The sequence below is a fragment of the Dermacentor variabilis genome, chromosome 8, assembly GCF_050947875.1.
Source record: "Dermacentor variabilis isolate Ectoservices chromosome 8, ASM5094787v1, whole genome shotgun sequence".
Taxonomy (NCBI): Eukaryota; Metazoa; Arthropoda; class Arachnida; order Ixodida; family Ixodidae; genus Dermacentor; species Dermacentor variabilis.
In genome coordinates, this window is record NC_134575.1 from 69,076,600 (window position 1) to 69,094,111 (window position 17,512).

General features: G+C 47.5%; 2 protein-coding genes across 2 annotated transcripts in view; both read right to left on the minus strand.

Annotated features, from left to right (window-relative positions):
- The window catches only part of LOC142590752 (uncharacterized), a 41,875-nt gene extending 36,791 nt beyond the window's left edge, over positions 1-5,084 (minus strand). The window contains exon 1 of the mRNA XM_075703180.1: positions 4,990-5,084. Within this exon, the coding sequence (XP_075559295.1) occupies positions 4,990-5,077 (88 nt within the window). The 5' untranslated portion in view covers positions 5,078-5,084. The remainder of the gene's footprint in view (positions 1-4,989) is intronic.
- Positions 1-17,512, minus strand: part of LOC142591086 (uncharacterized) — a 325,077-nt gene that overhangs the window by 88,259 nt on the left and 219,306 nt on the right. The gene's annotated exons all lie outside the window — the stretch shown is intronic.

Here is a 17,512-nt window from a genome sequence, read left to right on the forward strand (position 1 = left end):
GGCATGAAAGAAAGATTAAATGACACTTCGATCTGTACCACTAATTACAGCAGATGAAAAAAAAGCCTGACTCTTCGTTTGTGTTTTCTTGGGTGCATCCACATAGCATTTCTTCGCAAGCTCAACAGGGCACATTTAGAGAGACCAAGTTTACTTCACTGAGTACGAGGTATTTTAATGTAATAAATGACCAACTTCTGTCGTGTTGTCTCATTCTTTTGCCCACATATTCTGTCGATGTTAACAACCATTGGTAGTAATGCTAACCTCCACCGATAGTAAAAAGAATATCCTAACAACCAATAAATTATATGCATTGGATGTAGCAACGCCCTAGCAACAAGCCTATTTGGTTTTACTATGTGGATAGCGCTTGAATTGTTTAAGATCTTTACATATTATGTTTTGTGCGAGGGCAAGTGTGTTGGCTTTTTATTACAGACCTATATAAAGAAGGCGACTGTAGAGCGGCAGTGCAGCCATCGATGAACCAAGTTGCTAGTTGCATAATATAGCCAGCCATCAGGATAAAATGTGTGGACTACCAAAATTTCCCCCTGGCTTTTTAGGCAATCAATATGTAGGTATTATAAACAGCGTGTCAGTATTTGCATTTATTATTTCCCTGCTGTTCTTTAAAAATGATTCCAGCAAAGCCTACCTAAATATATCTGTCGACAATAATAAGACTAGCACTGGAGTAATGTAAACACACATCAGGTGGTCAGCATAGAAATGTGGCATCCTTGTCATACATGTATATATACATATATATATATATATATATATATATATATATATATATATATATATATATATATATATATATATATATATATAAATATATATATATATATATATATATATATATATATATATATATATATATATATATTCTTTCGTGTAATCGTCGCATACTTGGCTACTTGGCTATGTCTAATACTGCTTCACCTTGCCCACGATACTGCAGCCTCTCTCTCTCTTTCTGCGAGTCCGAGTATGAGCGCTGCTGTGCATGACTGCTGTTGATTGTGACTTCGAGTGAATCTAGCCTGGCCTCATTTTAGTTACTCAGTGAATTATACAGTGTTCCTCGACAATCATGCACCAAGACTTAACAAAAGTGCAGTTGCGCTACTCTAAGAAAATATCGTCATATTTTTTCCAGTGCAGTTGAGTAGCCGCCTGTAGTTCATGAAATGAAAGTTCATTTTTCATGAAAGTGCATACGTGCTGGAAAAACAGGGTCGTGTCAAAAAAATAAAAGAGAGATAAACAGATGGGGAAGTGACAAAGGTGTACAGAAAAGACAAAACTGATTCGTTCAAGAATGTAAATTTATGACTTCGAAATGATCCGAATTGGCAATCGGGATCTCTGCAAAAAAAGAAAGAAGCGCCTGATTTCAGTGTGCCCTCTTTAATCCATGAATTCACAAGCTCCGTTGAACACCAGCCTAGGGGACGTGTTAAAATAGGTTTTTTTGCAGCTACCCAGTACCGTGTCCGTTTTATTACATCTTCAGTCCCTTTCTTGCTGAGCCACGCGGGAATTCTACGGCAGACACCCGATACCCTTGTTTTGAACTAATCTGACATCAACCTCGATCCTGTAAGCAGAATTTTTTACATAAGTCCATTGAAAGAAATCGAGTGGAGAGAGGTCAGGCAACCTAGCCGGCCAGTTTACAGGCCCGTGCCTTCCAATTTATTGCGCATGAAAAGTGGCATCCAGCCACTTTCGTGCAGGGCTGCCACTGTGTGCGGGTGCCCTATCTTGCTGGTACCACAGAAGTGCAAGAGATAACAGCGGGACATCGCTGAGCAAGTCATGCACCACTCCAAGGATTTCGTTGACCTTACGCTGTACAGTAGCTGTGTGATCGAAGACGGGACCGATTATAGCACCGGCGTAGATTCCGAACCACACATTGAGCAACCACTGGTACTGGTGCTGATTGCGCTTTACCCAGTGTAGATTGGAGTCCCTCCAATAGTATGCATTGTGGAAATTTACCTAGTCGTGTATGCGAAAATTGGCTTCATCAGTGCAGATAATGTTGCTCAAAAAGTCTGGGGACTCATGGGCTTTTACGAGGACCAATTCGAGAAATCTAGGGGATTTTACAGGGTGCCATCTTCTAAGCATTGGTGCTAGTTAAGGTAATACGGGTGAAAGGCCGTCATTTAGAATCCACCAAACTGATGACTTGGAAATTGGTACTTGGACTGTCAGGGCCCACACGCTAGCATGGTGGTTTGATGACATAAATGCTAGAACATCCCGGCGTAGGCTATGGCTCTAAGCTAGAGTCATCCGCCGCTGTTTCTTGAAGCAGCTGGTTTGTCCGAGGTTTCCATACTTTCTGATGATAGTCGATGCGTATGGCGTACCGTCACATTTCCATGGCTATATATTATATATATATATATATATATATATATATATATATATATATATATGCGGCCTTCCTCTTGTTGCCATTTGCAGTTCACAAGGCAACTATCATGTTTACATTCCGCTCAGAAAAACATGGCTACTCCTCCGTGCAGATGAGGGCCACCTGTAGTGATTCCTCGACTCTGCCTTTACTGCCGCCGTCACACCACACCGTGAGGTCGTCGGTGTAACGAGCGTGATTAACGCCCTCCACCGTCCACCTCGGAGAAACGCGCGGAGAGGCTTCGCATGGCGACGTTCAAGAGAAGCGGTGAGTAGACCGACCACTGAGGGGCCCCCCCCTCATCCACAGCGCCTGCCCTGAAGGAACGAACTGAAGAACCCATGGAACGTAAACGCAAGGCCCATGTCCGAAACCAAACAAGGACGTGCCTATGCTAAATGTTATCGAAGGCGTTTTCGAGATCCAGTGCTTGGATACCCCTGATGTGTCGGGTGTCCCTATCGATGATGTAGTGTTTAGTAAGTTTCATGGCAACCTGAGTTGACAGTGACGTGCGAAATACCACCGTGTTGTAGAGGAAGAGTTCACGCTCACCTGTGTACCTATATATCCGGTTATGAACGACATGTTCCGCGACATTTCCAACGCACGAAGTGGCCAAGATGGCTCAGAGGTATTTAGGCTGTGACTCCGAGCTGGGTTTGGAATGAGAACTACGGAAGCAAGCTTCGAATCGTCCACAACAACACCCGAGTCCCACACGCGATTGATCTAGTCTGTTAACGTGGCGATGGACTCTTCGTGGAGATTGCGAAGTAGTCTGTTTGAAATGGCGTCCGGCCCCCGGGCTGATCGGCCATTAAGATTAAAAATGACTTCCCTGACGTCGTTTCTAGAGAAAGGGGCGTCCGTGTCCTCCCTCACGAGGCCCCGGTAGCAGGGGTAATTCGCGTCGCCCCAGGCGCCCGTGGGTTGATGACTGTCGGCCAACGACTGGATAATGTCCTCCACCGTGGAGCCCTCCCGTTTGGCTTCATGCAAAACGCTCTTCATAGCTAGTCTCTGGTTGGACGTGGAGGTCGATTCGTCTAGGAGCTGCTTAAGGAGGCTCCCCTTGCCTCCAGTGCGCATTTGAGCGTCAACCGAATTACAAATCTGGTCCCACTGTTTCTTGGCGACCGCATAAGAGTGTTCCTCAATGGTGCGATCGAGTTCAGCTATTTTCGTACGGAGTCAACAATTGAGCCATGGCCCCTTCCACCTGCCCAGTAGAGCAGCCTGGGCCTCCAAGAGGTGGGTAAGACACTTGTCCATTCTGGCCACCTTGGTTTCCATGCCGACCGTCTTGGTGGTGGACTCGACATCCCTTTTCAATTGCGACAACTGATCGCTTAAGTCTGTGTCATCCACTATCTTTTCCTTCCTGAGTTTGCGACAGAGGTCCCAATCTGTGACCCCAAATTCGCGGGGTCCTGTTCGACACCTCAAAGTAAGTCGCCAGGATGAAGTGATCGTTACCTAAGTTCAGGTGCAGGTTACTTCACGAAGTGGGCCCCACCCCTTGACGAAAGTGGCATACGGCGTGGAGTCCCTGGTGATCGAAGTACCCTTTATGGTGTAGAAGGATGGGTCTGTCACGAGTGCGAGCTCGTGATCGGAAGCCGTTAACCAGAGGTCAGTCAACTTCGCAGTCGACGACGGGTAAGTCATTCGTGGTTGCGGTGCGTTGAAGTTGCCCACAACCACCAGTGGGGAGTGGAGGCTTTGGCCCCTATGAGAACTGTATATGTTCAGAATGAAGATGTTGGATTTTACTCGGGCCTTGGAAATTATTTCACTTAGCGAATGCTCGACCTTGCTTCGATGCATGCGCATAGAGTGTAGGACAAATGAGCATCGCTCGGACACGAGGAAGCAAATGCCCCTCCTGCCCGCGCCAAAGACAGAATGAGACCGCTAACCTTGCGGCGAAACTATCTCCCTGAGAGTTTCCTGTATTAAAAGGACGTGCGATTTGCGCTCGCGTGAACGAACCAACTGCTGTAGGAGAGAATTCGGTGCAGCTCCACTGCCAGATTAGGAATTCGTTATCCTGACAAGCCATGTTTGGAGTGTTTGCTTGTCCTTGCATATAGGGAACCGCGTTCGCAACACTCCGCCTCTAAATTAGACCGTTTCTAACCGCGTACCACTGACCGGGAGTCGACTCCCCGAGGCCGACCCTAGTTTCGAGGTTGTTGAGCCCACTCGTGAGAGCATCCACTGCTTTTCTAAGCTCATGACTGACCCTTGGGGGCTGCGCACTGATTCACTAACCTCCTTCATGGAGTTCCTCATCTCGCTTTCGAATTCTTCGAGGTCCCTTTCGCCCACACCGGCGGCTGCGAGGGCGCGCTTCCTGGCGGAGCTCGCAAGTGCCAGCGCCTCCGTGGGGAACTACCTGGGAGCGGCGCGGACGAACCTAACTCGCGAAAGGACTCGAACTCGGCCCTTAGCTGCTGCAACGCGGCTCTGAGCTGCGCCTTCTCCTGCTCTAAGTGAACGACTCTAGGATTGCTCTGCTCTGGTGGGAAACCCTTCGTTACCTTTGGGGGCTTCTGCGTCAATCGATCGGCCCAAGTGGTCACTTGGATCCTGACCCTCGAGCGAGAGCGCTCCCTGAAGCGGGAGCATCCTCCGGACTGGCTGCAGCGGGCTGCAGGCGTTGGCGGAGCGCCCCCTCTAGGACGCCCTGGGCATGCTCGGATCACGTGCTTGGCAGCTGGGCGTCACCTGCGGCGCAGGTGCTTTCGCCGCACGCTTTCGCTGCCTCCTCCTGCGAAGGATGACGTAGGGCGCTTGGAAGCGTTGCTTGCTGGCCTTGTCCGCCGTCAGATGAGGCCCCCCGCAGCGGGCGCACTTGAGCGAGCCCTCGTGTTCTTTCGCGCAGGACGCGACTCCACATTCCCTGAAAATAGTTTTCTCCGGGGCCGGGCACACGTCGGCGCGGTGACCCAGCCTCCCGCAGGCGAAGCAAACGTCCGTCTGGCGTCTGTAGAGCTTACAGCTAAGCATGCTGGCACCGCATATTACGTAGTTCGGCACCTTGAGTCTGTCAAAATGAACGCCCATGGTGGTGGTGTAGTTGATGTGTTTCACTGCGGGGGCATTTCGATTCCTTGGCTGGATGATCAGGACGCGCAGCTGGTTGGTATCAAAGTACAGGTCGACGCCTCACATGATCCCCTAGCACATGTTATCCGGCGTCGCCAAGTATGAGTTGACTTCCTATCGAGTTGACCCCACGAGTAGAGTTTTCACCCCAGCGTATGCCCGGGAGTTCTTCATCGGCGTACTCACGAGTTAGATGTATTGGAGCGCGTTGGGGCGGACGATGACCCCCTCCGTTTCAACAGGGGCGAGCTGCGCCGCAATGACCAGTGCCTGTGTCCCCTTGATCTTGCTGACCCTTCTGACTTTCATCCCGTCTCTGGGGGGGGACCATTTTAAAGTGCTTCCTTGGTAAGTGGGGGAGCCTTGACGCCACGGCGAGGTGTTTCTTGACGCCGTTTGGGGCGGGGGTGTGAGACCCGCCATGGCCATTGCCACTTTGTATCGAACTTGCCCGACCACTCACGCAAGGGTGGCTTTTCGACGTGCGATTTGAAATGGCCGTGGCCCATCCGGACAGCAGTCACTCTTCGGGGGTGATGTCCTCCCCATCGACCGTCACTTGCATGGACATTAGGAGTAACAGGTGCACGGCGGCGTGCTAGAGCTAGGTTTCGACGTGCCTTCTCCGGGAAAGTAGGCCAAGCCGAATAGGCCTAGCAACCGTGCAACGGGGTCGGGATAAAAGTCCCTATAAATGGTGAAATTACCACCGACCGCCAAAAATGTGGTGTCTGCGTGATACTTTAGAAGAACTGCGTCGAATGGTGTGAGAATTCGCTGAATATGAGGCGTTTTTCCGACCGAAAACATTTACAGAAGCGAGAGCCGATGTTCGCGCGTCCGCACTAGTTGGCGCTTCCTCCTCCGTAAGTCGTGAAACAAATAAACAAGTTCAGCCTGCGCTGAAAGAATACAATTTGACAAAACTTTGCTAGTTTGGCAAGTGTCTTTTTATTTGCTACCATATTGTTCTGTATGCAGGATGCTTATATGCATTTGTCTGCACAATGGTACAGGTCGTGACTTGAGCAGCCATCTGCTGAAGGTAAAATAAGCTCCTGTAATGCCACTACTGCTAAATTGACAGACTTAGTGAACATGCGTGTCTATTTCCGAGTTACAGATTTACCAAGCCATCGTAAGCAGAGTGTTTGTGTTTAGCAAATATCTGCCTTTTCTTCCCTTCACGTTGTTAAATTCTTAGTGGGTCCTTTTGTAATCTTTAGTACATAAGCAAAAGCAAAAATTCTGAAACAGAAATGTTACGTAGGAGCAGCACCTTTCTGCACATCACTCGAAATTGATATTATGAAAGCGAGAACCGCAAACTTTAATTCATCATAACCACTATGTTTCATGCATTTCTACAAAGCACTGGAATGGTATGCATTCATTAGTCCTTACACTAATACATCTTGTAAAAACTTTTTGCTAGAGCTTCATATTTTTCAATCACGTGGAAGAGGGACTCCAGAATAACACAAACATTGTATACACCGAGTTGTTTGTCAGCCGCTGTTTAGGCATTTCCCGTGGGACTTCTGCTTGTGCGAAGGAAAATATTAGCCATTGATGTTCCGTTATTATTATAAGAGTTGCATATTAGAGGTTTTAAGCAGTAAATTTTACTTGTAAATTGAGACAAACTGGATATATATATATATATATATATATATATATATATATATATATATATATATATATATATATATATATATATACAATGTATCATCATTTTATATATATCGAGAGAAACCAACAAACGTAGACGGTAAGGGCAACATACAGGAAGTTAGTTGTACTTACTAACTGAATTAAAGAAATGATAAGTCTACGGCAATGAAAGTGGATGAAAAAACAATTTGCCACAGGCGCGGAACGATCCCACGTCTTCGCATTACGCGTGCTAAGCTTCTGGTTAACCCCCTTACTTCTCGTTCATCCCTTTATGAAGCAGCTTTGTCATGTATCCCGTAAAGTGGCAAGCACATGCGTAAATCCATGATAATTGAAACTTTTGTGTTAATGCAAGCAATATGATAATTAAGCTCTCGTTTTCTGTCATAAGTTGCAAGAACAGCTCTCTTTCCATGGTTTCCATTGTAATGGCTCCGATCTTTGAAATATACAGCTTGACACTCTCATTTCCTATCACCACGTGGAATCATTGAAGTTTTTTCATGCTACGATTACCTCTCTATAATTTCCTTTACTCAGCAGCTTCATGACAAAAGCTATACCTACACCCACTTAACACAATTCTCACCTAATATTTCTCCTTTCAACAACTTGTGCAGAATAAGAGTGAGGCAGCAATACACTTTTGTAATTTTTTATCGGAGAAAAACTTATTTTGTAATTATTTTTCCTAATATCTTACAGGCTAGCTGTATTAAGGAACAGCTTTGGCTGCGCAAATATTTGGCATACATACCTATTCAAGGGATCTTACAGAGTTAATTCTACAATATATGTAGAAACATTGTACCATGCAAATGTGCGTTAAAGCTCTTACAAAACACGAACAAGTCTGCATTAGGAGAGCTACTTGGGCCTGATGGTTGCATGTCGTCCGCTTGGGTCCAGACATGGCCGCACGTAAGCACATAAGGTGTACATGAATCTACACTTAAGGCACAAAAAATGAATAGGCAAATTTAGTTCTATACGTGGCGCGTGTTGTTCTATACAAGGCACATATAAATGGATTCGGGGCAGGTATGCTTTCGTACGAGGCACATACTGAACGGATACGTGGCACGTATGAATGGATACGTGGCTCCTAAGAATGTATACTTCGCTCGTAAGAACGTAGGCGTGGCTTGTATAATTTTATATGAGATTTTTCGATAGGGACTGGAAGTGTACTGATTTCAAGAATTATTGATGCTGTTAGAAAGAATGCCGACACCGTTCTTTGCATTCTTGTAAAAAAAATAGATGTGCCGGGAGGTATCATACTTAAATTTGATAAAATTGGGCATCAGTCTGGCTTTGGTCACTGAAGAGGTATCAGGTAATAAATCAGAACAAAAACGACAGCCCAATCCGTTTGTTAATTCTGCACCATGTCTACCATCGTAATGAAGTTGAGTTGTTAATAGTAAGTATTGCAGTGTGTGATATACTTACCGTGAATTGTGAACACGAATATATATAGTGCGAAGGAAGCCAAGAGCCGGGCGGACATTTTGGCCGGTGAGTCGCTTTTGGTTCACAGTAAAGTTCACCTAAGCAAGACGCATTTTTATGCCACGAATCCGCAAAATTGGTTTCAGCTGCAGGTGCGTTCTCTGCGATGTCCTCTGTGAAGGGCTTCCGAACAGAATAGATAACTTTGTTTTGTTCGACGCTTGCGTATCATTTGTTATTTAAAACTGAAAAGTAAGCCTTTCGCTTCCCCTATCTTGCAAACTTCAAGCAGTTGAATGAATATGTATGCAATGCAGGTGGTCTTTGCTCGGCGGCTACGTATTGTCCCATGATCGTGCAGAACACACCAAAAACAGACACTATGTCTTGAAAAATATACAATTGTTACATTGTCGGAACAGAAAGCTAAGTTAAAACAAGGCAGAGAGCAATATTTTCTCAAAAACATACGAGCTCAGGATCAGGATCGTATTCCTGAGCTCAGGCATACGAGCTCAGGATATATATTTAAACTACTACCTTGAATTTGTGTTTCAATTCCACTCTATTTTATGAACTTCTATTGGCAATAGCATGCTAAAATGCCATGTTCACTTACGTTCAGCAGATTAGATAACTACGCTCAAAAGATCGGACGAATAGACGTGGACACCTCCTAGAATATGACGAATGCTTTTGCTGACGTTGCTGGACATGGTATTTCCTAGTTTGCTCAAATGCTGTTTTCTGGATTTTAAAGGTTTATGAGTTTTGCACATTTCCATGTACTTCGTTTTCGCAATATTTCTGTACTTGAAATCCTTAAATTACACATATTGGCGGTAATTGTCTCTTGCAATCATTCAGCAAAAAAAGCGAAGCCCATTGGAAGCAGCATTTGTTAGTTTGGATAAAATGATTGCGTTTAGTTTTAATCGCTCTAACTTCATTGTTACCTATATATGGTATTTCAGGAAGCCGTATATGTGTTTTGCAATGTCTCATCCTTTTCAGGGAAAATACAGCTTTATTGTTCGTACTGCGGTCCCTGAAGACATAAAGGGAAACGTAAGAATTCGGAAAGAAGATAGCAGAATCTGTATATTCATCAGCAACTGCAAAGTTAAGGTGTATGCTCAATTTCATAAAACTTACTAAAAAATCCGCACATGCACAAAGCTATTTTTCACATTATGTACCTAGAAACATTCGGTTCACGAAATGAGACACACGTGTGTGTAAGCTTTACGTAGGAGCAACATCTGGTGCAACGTTTTCAAGTGTATTAAAAACACAGAAATTAAATGGCAAAAAACTTCTAGGCGATTCTAAATAAAATAAGCTGCATTTGCCAGAATGCATTATGTTCTACTGATCTTAGGAATGAAGCCCTGATTTTATAGCGATGCCTGTCCCCAATGCTGCTGCCTTTAGGCGCTTTTCGCGATCGCGAGTGACCGCGCCGCAAGCTCCACCCGGGGCGGAGCGACCCGGCACCATAACAAACGCGAATAGTGCGAAGGATATTAGCATCTAGAAAAGGCATCGCTAGGACATCGCGGCCCAAAACTTTTATTTCGTGCTTCGAATGTACAGGAAAACCAAAATGCAATGTCAATAAAATAATAACACGCAGCTAAATATTCGTAAATCTTCATGAGAAATACACATTGCAGGAGTGGAAACCATAAATGTATCTACCGGGGGAGGCAAGCGTGGCACTTGCCTGCCCCCCTTTCAACGCGACAGCGTTAAGGTGCTCGTGTCGCAGAAAAGCTGATGTCGTCGTCGGCGGCGTTGGATGTGAGCGAAAAATCCCAGAGGGCCATTCATAAACAAAAACGACTTACAAGAACGGCTGGGTGGGAATCGAGCCAGGGCCTCAGGAGTGTGAGACGGAGACGCTACCACTCAGCCATAAGTTCGATGGTTCAAGGCGTGACAAAAGCGCCTCTTGTGAATGCGGTGTTGCCTTAGAAACTTGCCGTAGAAAGTTATATTGCGGTGTATATCGGTAATTCTGAGCATGTAAATTACAGATGTCGCAGTTAAACGAGTAGCTAAGTAGGTTTCCGCTACATTTCTTCTGCGCATTTGAAAGCGGGCACGTTCGGCTGCACGTTGGAATGTTCATTACAACTACAGCTTATGCTAAATTTTCTTCATAAATGGAGTGACCACATAAGTAATATATTTATTTACTACGCATATACCTGCGTGGACAACGACGATATAGCTTTTGTGTCGTCTCGGGAGGCCCTGCAGCCGACGACGCGCGGGATTCGCCCTACACGCTCACGCTGCGGAGAACGCCTCGCGCTTTGCAGTTCCCGCCGTGAAAATGTCAGCTTGCGTAACTCGTCAGCTTAAGGGAACAGGCGTTTTTAAGAAAAGTTGTTTTCAGCCAAATTTTCGAGCAAAAGAGCAAAGAGTCAAGCTTTTCAATTTTAAAACGGGCTAAGCCCTAAGTTTACATCCCAATGTACGTGATATTTAATGCCCGGTATATGATTATTTATAGGTGCAAAATTGCCGTAGCGGAAACGTAAACGGTAAAATACCGTTGGATTGCGATCCAGTAGCAAATTTTCAAGTGCTTCGTAAATGATGGTTAGGGGGTGCTGATTATGTGAAAAAACGCTCCTGATCTATATATATATATATATATATATATATATATATATATATATATATATATATATATATATAGTTCGTCACTGCATTACACGTTTTTTTGTATATATATATATATATATATACAAAAAAACGTGTAATGCAGTGACGAACTTTGGCGTTCATGTGTGTGTATATATAGATATATACATATATCTATTTATATATTGTTACGTGTAGCTGTAACCCAATGCTTTATACATTTATTAAGAGGAAGCTAACAGAAGGCCACAATGGCGACGCTATATCAAGCGGGTCCACGTCGTTTTCCTCCTCTTCAGTGCAGCCACACTATGATGGCTGTTTCGTAGCATCACCCCCGGCAGTAAAAGCACCGTCCCGGTGCTTAATCTACATATCCGCGGTGAAAGGTGTATGGTATGGCCTTAGTCTCGCCACGTGAACGATGTCACTTGCAGCCGACAATGACGCTGAGAGGTCGGCGGGGACGACTTCATACGTGACATCGGTCGCTTGTCGCACCACACGGTATGGGCCAGTGTAGCGCGACAGCAGCTTTTCAGAAAGGCCCACACGTCGAATGGGGGACCAGAGAAGCACCAAAGAACACGGAGTAAAGTGCGCGTCGCGATGGTGACAATTATAGAGGCGTCTCTGATGCTCCTGTGAGGCGTCGAGACGGGCGCGGGCGAGCTGGCGCGGGTGGTCGGCGTGTGCGATTGCGTCGCGGGCGTATCGAGTGGTTGAACGTGTGGCCGAGGGCAACAAAGTGTTTAAGGGCAAAACGGGTTCTCGGCCATATAGGAGATAGAATGGTGAATAGCCGGCGCTGTTGTGACGCAATGAATTAAACGCGAACGTCACATATGGTAAGTGAAGTTTTCAGTCGTGGTGGTCAGTCGCAACGTACTTCGAAAGCATGTCGGTGAAGGTCCGGTTGAGGCGCTCCGTGAGGCCGTTGGTCTGTGGGTAGTAGGACATGCTGAACTTGTGCTTTGTCGAGCAGGAGCGCAGGACGTCCTCGACGACTGCCAACAGAAAGCTACGGCCACGGTCAGTGAGTAATTGGCGCGGAGCACCGTGCACTAAAATGATGTCATAGAGCAGAAAGTCAGCAACGTCAGTAGCACAACTTGTCGGAAGGGCTGTGGTGATTGCGTACCGCGTAGCATAATCAGTAGCGACGGCGACCCATTTATTTCCGGAGCCCGAGAGAGGAAACGGTCCGAGCAAGTCTAGACCAACACGGAAAAAGGGTTCCGGTGGGATATCGATGGGCTGGAGACATCCAGCTGGAGGTGTGGAGGGCTTCTTCCGGCGCTGACAGAGCTCACAAGCGGCAACGTAGCGCCGCACAGAGCGGGCGAGACCTGGCCAAAAGAATCGATGCCATACACGGTCGTATGTGCGCGAGACGCCAAAGTGTCCAGCCAAGGGAACGTCGTGAAGTTGTTGGAGGACAGTCGAACGCAGGTGCAATGGAATCACGAGCTGAAGGTCAAGGCTGTGTGGATCGAGATTGCGGCGGTATAATGTCCCCTCCTTAAGGAGAAACATCCGAAGAGAGGCGTCGCCAGGCGTTGACTCCGGATGGTCGATGAGGGCTCGTAATTAGGGATCGCGGCGTTGCTCGTTGCCGATTTCAAGCAACTGGGACACAGAGAAAACGCAAGCGATGGCGTCCGCATCAGCCGGTTCATCGACAGGGTAGCGGGACAAACAATCTGCATCCTGGTGCAAGCGTCCCGTCTTATATACCGCGGAGAAGGTATATTCTTGTAGGCGTAATGCCCTGCGAGCGAGTCGTCCTCTGGGGTCCTTAAAGGGATACGGACACAAAAATTGGTGGGTGGTTTTCTGCGTCAGAACAAAAGTTGAACTGTTAAAAATGACGAATACAACAAGCTGCTTAGAAAAAAAGAACGAGAAACACCTTTCTTTTGCGATTTTCTGTTGCGCCTTGCCTCCAAGCGGCCGCCGGGAGAAGCTGAAAGTTGACGTCATGACACCCCCGCGTGCCCGCGCGCGCGCGGCCAGGGTCATCCACAGCCGGCGCAGTCTTTCCGGAGTGTCGGTCCCTTGCAGCGTTTGTTTATCGCCGTCGGCTATGTTCGCACGTCGTCTGTCTGAAACATTATCCCCGTCAGCTCTCCATGCAGGTGGTGCATCTTACACGCGTGTTCGCACGGTCGTCGATCGGTATTGAAGCATTCTTCGTAGCGGAAGAAAATGCCCAGGCATTACTGCGCCCACGGCTGTCATAACAGCATTATCGGTCGTGACACGCCGTCGCGCACGTCTCCCAGAGACAAGGTGCGTGAACTTTGCATACGTGCCTGTCAGCCACGACACCCAGCATGGAGACTTCTAAAAAATGACTTCACTTGCGCGGACCACTTCGTCAACGATGCTTATGCGACCGGGCTAGCCCGGCTGTGCTCAAAAGCCTTGGCATGCCGCTCAAAAGGCTCCTGTTGAGGCAATACAATTCAAAGAGCGGGTGCTTAGTGACGCATTCGTAACTGTTAGCTGTGTTCGCCAACTTTTGTTGTTCTTGCAACAGATCCTCTCTCTTTCTGTATGCATGTAGCCGCAGCGGTGACGGCAGGAGTGCCTGTTGAAAGAAGGGAAATTACCCTTTCATTCGCTGTGCAAGAACAGATATTCTCGGCTTGTGACAAATTGTTTACCCTGCGGATGCATGTGTTTATCACAAAACAAAATAGTCATGTTGTGTGCACTCTCGCTGCGTTTAATATTTACCGACAGCATACGAGCGCTCTTTTAATTGATCAAATATATAAGACACAGCCAGTGAATGAACGCCAGACAACAGCATACATGTGTAGTAATCTAAAATGCGCAGCACATTTATCTGCATTGCCGTTTCACACGTTGCTTTTCAACCGCAAGCAAAAAATTACGGATTTTCATAGGTCTCTGCATAATCATGCGTCGGGTTTCATGACTTGGTTGTTCGCGCAGCATTTCCCTATTAAATGTCACAGCTAAAGACTTTCCTTTGTCTATGGCCACAGAATCGATGTAGCTAAGTGATCTGGTCCACGGATCCCTAGCGCAGCCGCCGATCTCAACGAGTTCAACCAGTAAATGGCTTCTAATGGCGTGAATGAGAAAGTAGCCGTAAACACAGGGCTATGAAACGGCTGGAAAATTCTACACATGCCGTGCCTCGTCGCGTAAAAACGAAGTGTACAGCGATCGAAAGCCGACAGCGTAGGTAAGCACAAAGCGACGAGCTACGCTACCTACGATTCAGCCGTAATAGCTCCCTTTCTGCCTCAACGCGGGTCACGAAACTAGGCATTTTGCATCCTACGTAACATAATTTTAGGAACTGATGCTGCTGCACTTCAAGTTTACTAGAAAAAGAAATTAACATTTTGCTGGCCCGGACTGCCTGACCGGCACGTTCAAGGCCGCCTGCTCTTCTTTGCCGCTTGACGCGGAAGGCTCGTAACCGTAAGCGATTATATTTCATGCTAAGTTGGAAACGGTCCTCATCTACAGACGTGTACTCATCGCTGGTAGAGGCACCAGAACCCGAATCCATGCTCGCGATTGCGGCGGCGGCGCAACTAGAATGACCGTGGCCGGCCGGCTGGCTATCCGACGGGGGTGTCGTGACGTCACGCCTTCCAACTCGCTTGGGCCGGGCGGCGTTGCGCGCGCTCACAAAAACGCCAAAAATAAAGCCATCCACTGAAAAATGAGCGAACTGACTACTTGTTTTCGGTGTACTCGCACACTGAGGACTCATTTTTTGTATTATCGTAAAATGTTCAGATTTTGTGTCCGTATCCCTTTAAGCGAGAATAGCCAGCAGAGTGCGTGGTGATGAGTGATGACACAGAAGGGGCGTCCGTACAAGTGTGGACGAAACTTTGCAACAACCCACACAAGAGCGAGGCACTCGCGCTCTCTGATTGAATAATTGCGCTCGGTGGGTGATAGAAGTCGGCTCACATAGGCTATAACACGATCATGTCCACTCTGGCGTTGTGCTAACACTGCTCCTATGCCGTGACCACTGGCATTAATTCGAACTTCCGTTGAGGCAGACGGGTCAAAGTGGGCCAAAATTGGAGGCGTGGTAAGGCGAGTAGTCAGGTGCGAAAAAGATGCGGCATGGTCAGGTCCCCATGAAAATGGGGCGTCTTTCTTCAAGAGGTCGGTAAGGGGACGTGCGATGGTCTCAAAATCCTTCACAAAGCGTCGGAAATAAGAGCACAGCTTGACGAAACTGCGAACGTCCTTGGTGGACTTCGGAACAGGAAAGTTCGTAACGGCGCGAATTTTGTCCGGATCAGGTCTCACGCCTCGGGCGTCCACGAGGTGTCCAAGGACGGTGATCTGGCGGCGAGCGAAATGATATTTTGACGAGTTCAGCTGGAGACCGGCGTGGCGGAACACGTCAAGAATCGCTGAAAGACGGTGTACATGCGTGTCAAAAGTGGGCGAATAAACGATGACGTCGTCCAGATAGCTCAAACAGGTGGACCACCTGAACCCCTGAAGCAAAAAGTCCATCATTCATTCGAAGGTGGTGGGCACGTTACATAGACTGAAAGGCATCACCTTGAACTGATAAAGGTCGTCAGGGGTAACAAATGCAGTCTTCTCTCGGTCCATGTCGTCGACGGATATCTGCCAGTAGCCGGACCGTAAGACGATAGAAGAAAAATAGGTGGCACCGTACAAGCAGTCTAGAGCGTGCATACGTGGCAAAGGGTACACGTCCTTTTTTGTGATTTTGTTGAGGTGGCGATAATCTACACAAGAACGCCACGTTCCATCCTTCTTTTTGACAAGTACGACGGGAGAAGCCCAGGGACTACAGGAAGGCTCGATATTGTCCTTTAAAAGCATCTTTCTGACTTCCTGTTCGATAACAGCTCGTTCGGACGCAGAAACACGATATGGACGTCGGTGAATAGGGCTGGCATCGCCAATGTTTATACGATTGGTCACGACGGACGTTTGACCTAAGGGTCGATTGTCAAAGTCAAAAATGTCGCGATAGCCTTCAAGAACGCGGCAAAGAGCTTCAGCTTGAACAGGTGTAAGGTCAGAGGAAACCATCTCAATGTCGACGTCAGTACCGTGCGATGACATCACGGTATGGGCTGAGCTGTGACGATCTTCCACTGTGAATGGCTGGATCTCATCATCCTGCAAAGTGCTAATTATAGCCAATGAAATCCCCTGAGGCAGAACTTGCGCGGTTAGCGCGAAATTGACAAAGGGAAGGCAGGTGCGGTTGCCAGTAATTGTCAGCAAAGTGTGCGGCACGGGAACACCACGTGTAAGTGTAACTGCCTGAATTGGTGCGACCACATAATTACCGTCAGGTACAGCTGGTAAGGACAACAAGTCGACGTGTGTCACACAGTGGGGCGGTAGGTGAAGAAAGTCAATGCAGCGCAAACGGCTTGGAGGTGGGTACACAGGGTCGGCAAGAAGAGGCAAGTCAAGGCGAAGTGAGCCGGCCGAACAGGCAATGAGGGCAGACTGATTGGCAAGGAAATCCAGACCGAGAATGTGTTCGTGTGGGCAATGCTCGATGACGGTGAAGAGAACGACAGTGTGTCTCTCAGCAATGGTGATTCGGGCAGCGCACATGCCAAAAATAGCGACAGTCCCTCCGTCGGCGACTTGTACAACTCGGTTCGGGGCGAGCGTCAGAACTTTCTTCAGCCGACGGCGAAGAGCAGCACTCATAATAGACACATGCGCCCCGGTGTCAATCAACGCGCACGCAGGAACATTGTCGACGAGAACGTCCAAAATATTCTTGTTCGTGGGTAATGTGAAGCGAGGATTTCGTGCCAATGTCGTCATTGCAACTTCACCTCCAGAAGCTGCAATATCTAGTTTTCCGTTCGGGGGTGCGGCGAGTAGGTCGGAGAAGGAGCACGGCGTGAAGGGGGTGAACGAGATTGACCACGGGAGGGAGAAGGCGAGCGGAGTAGTGGTGTCGTGTCAAAGGTGTCGCAGGGTCACATGACGGAGCGGTCACAGAAGGGGCGAAGGAAAAGGACGCGCTAGAGGGGCGAGGGTGGTAATCAGGAGAATAGCATATTGGAGAAGTCCAGCGGCTGCGGCTGCGGCAGTGGCGAGCGACATGTCCAATGCGTCAGCAGTTAAAACAGATCGGCTTGTCGTCCA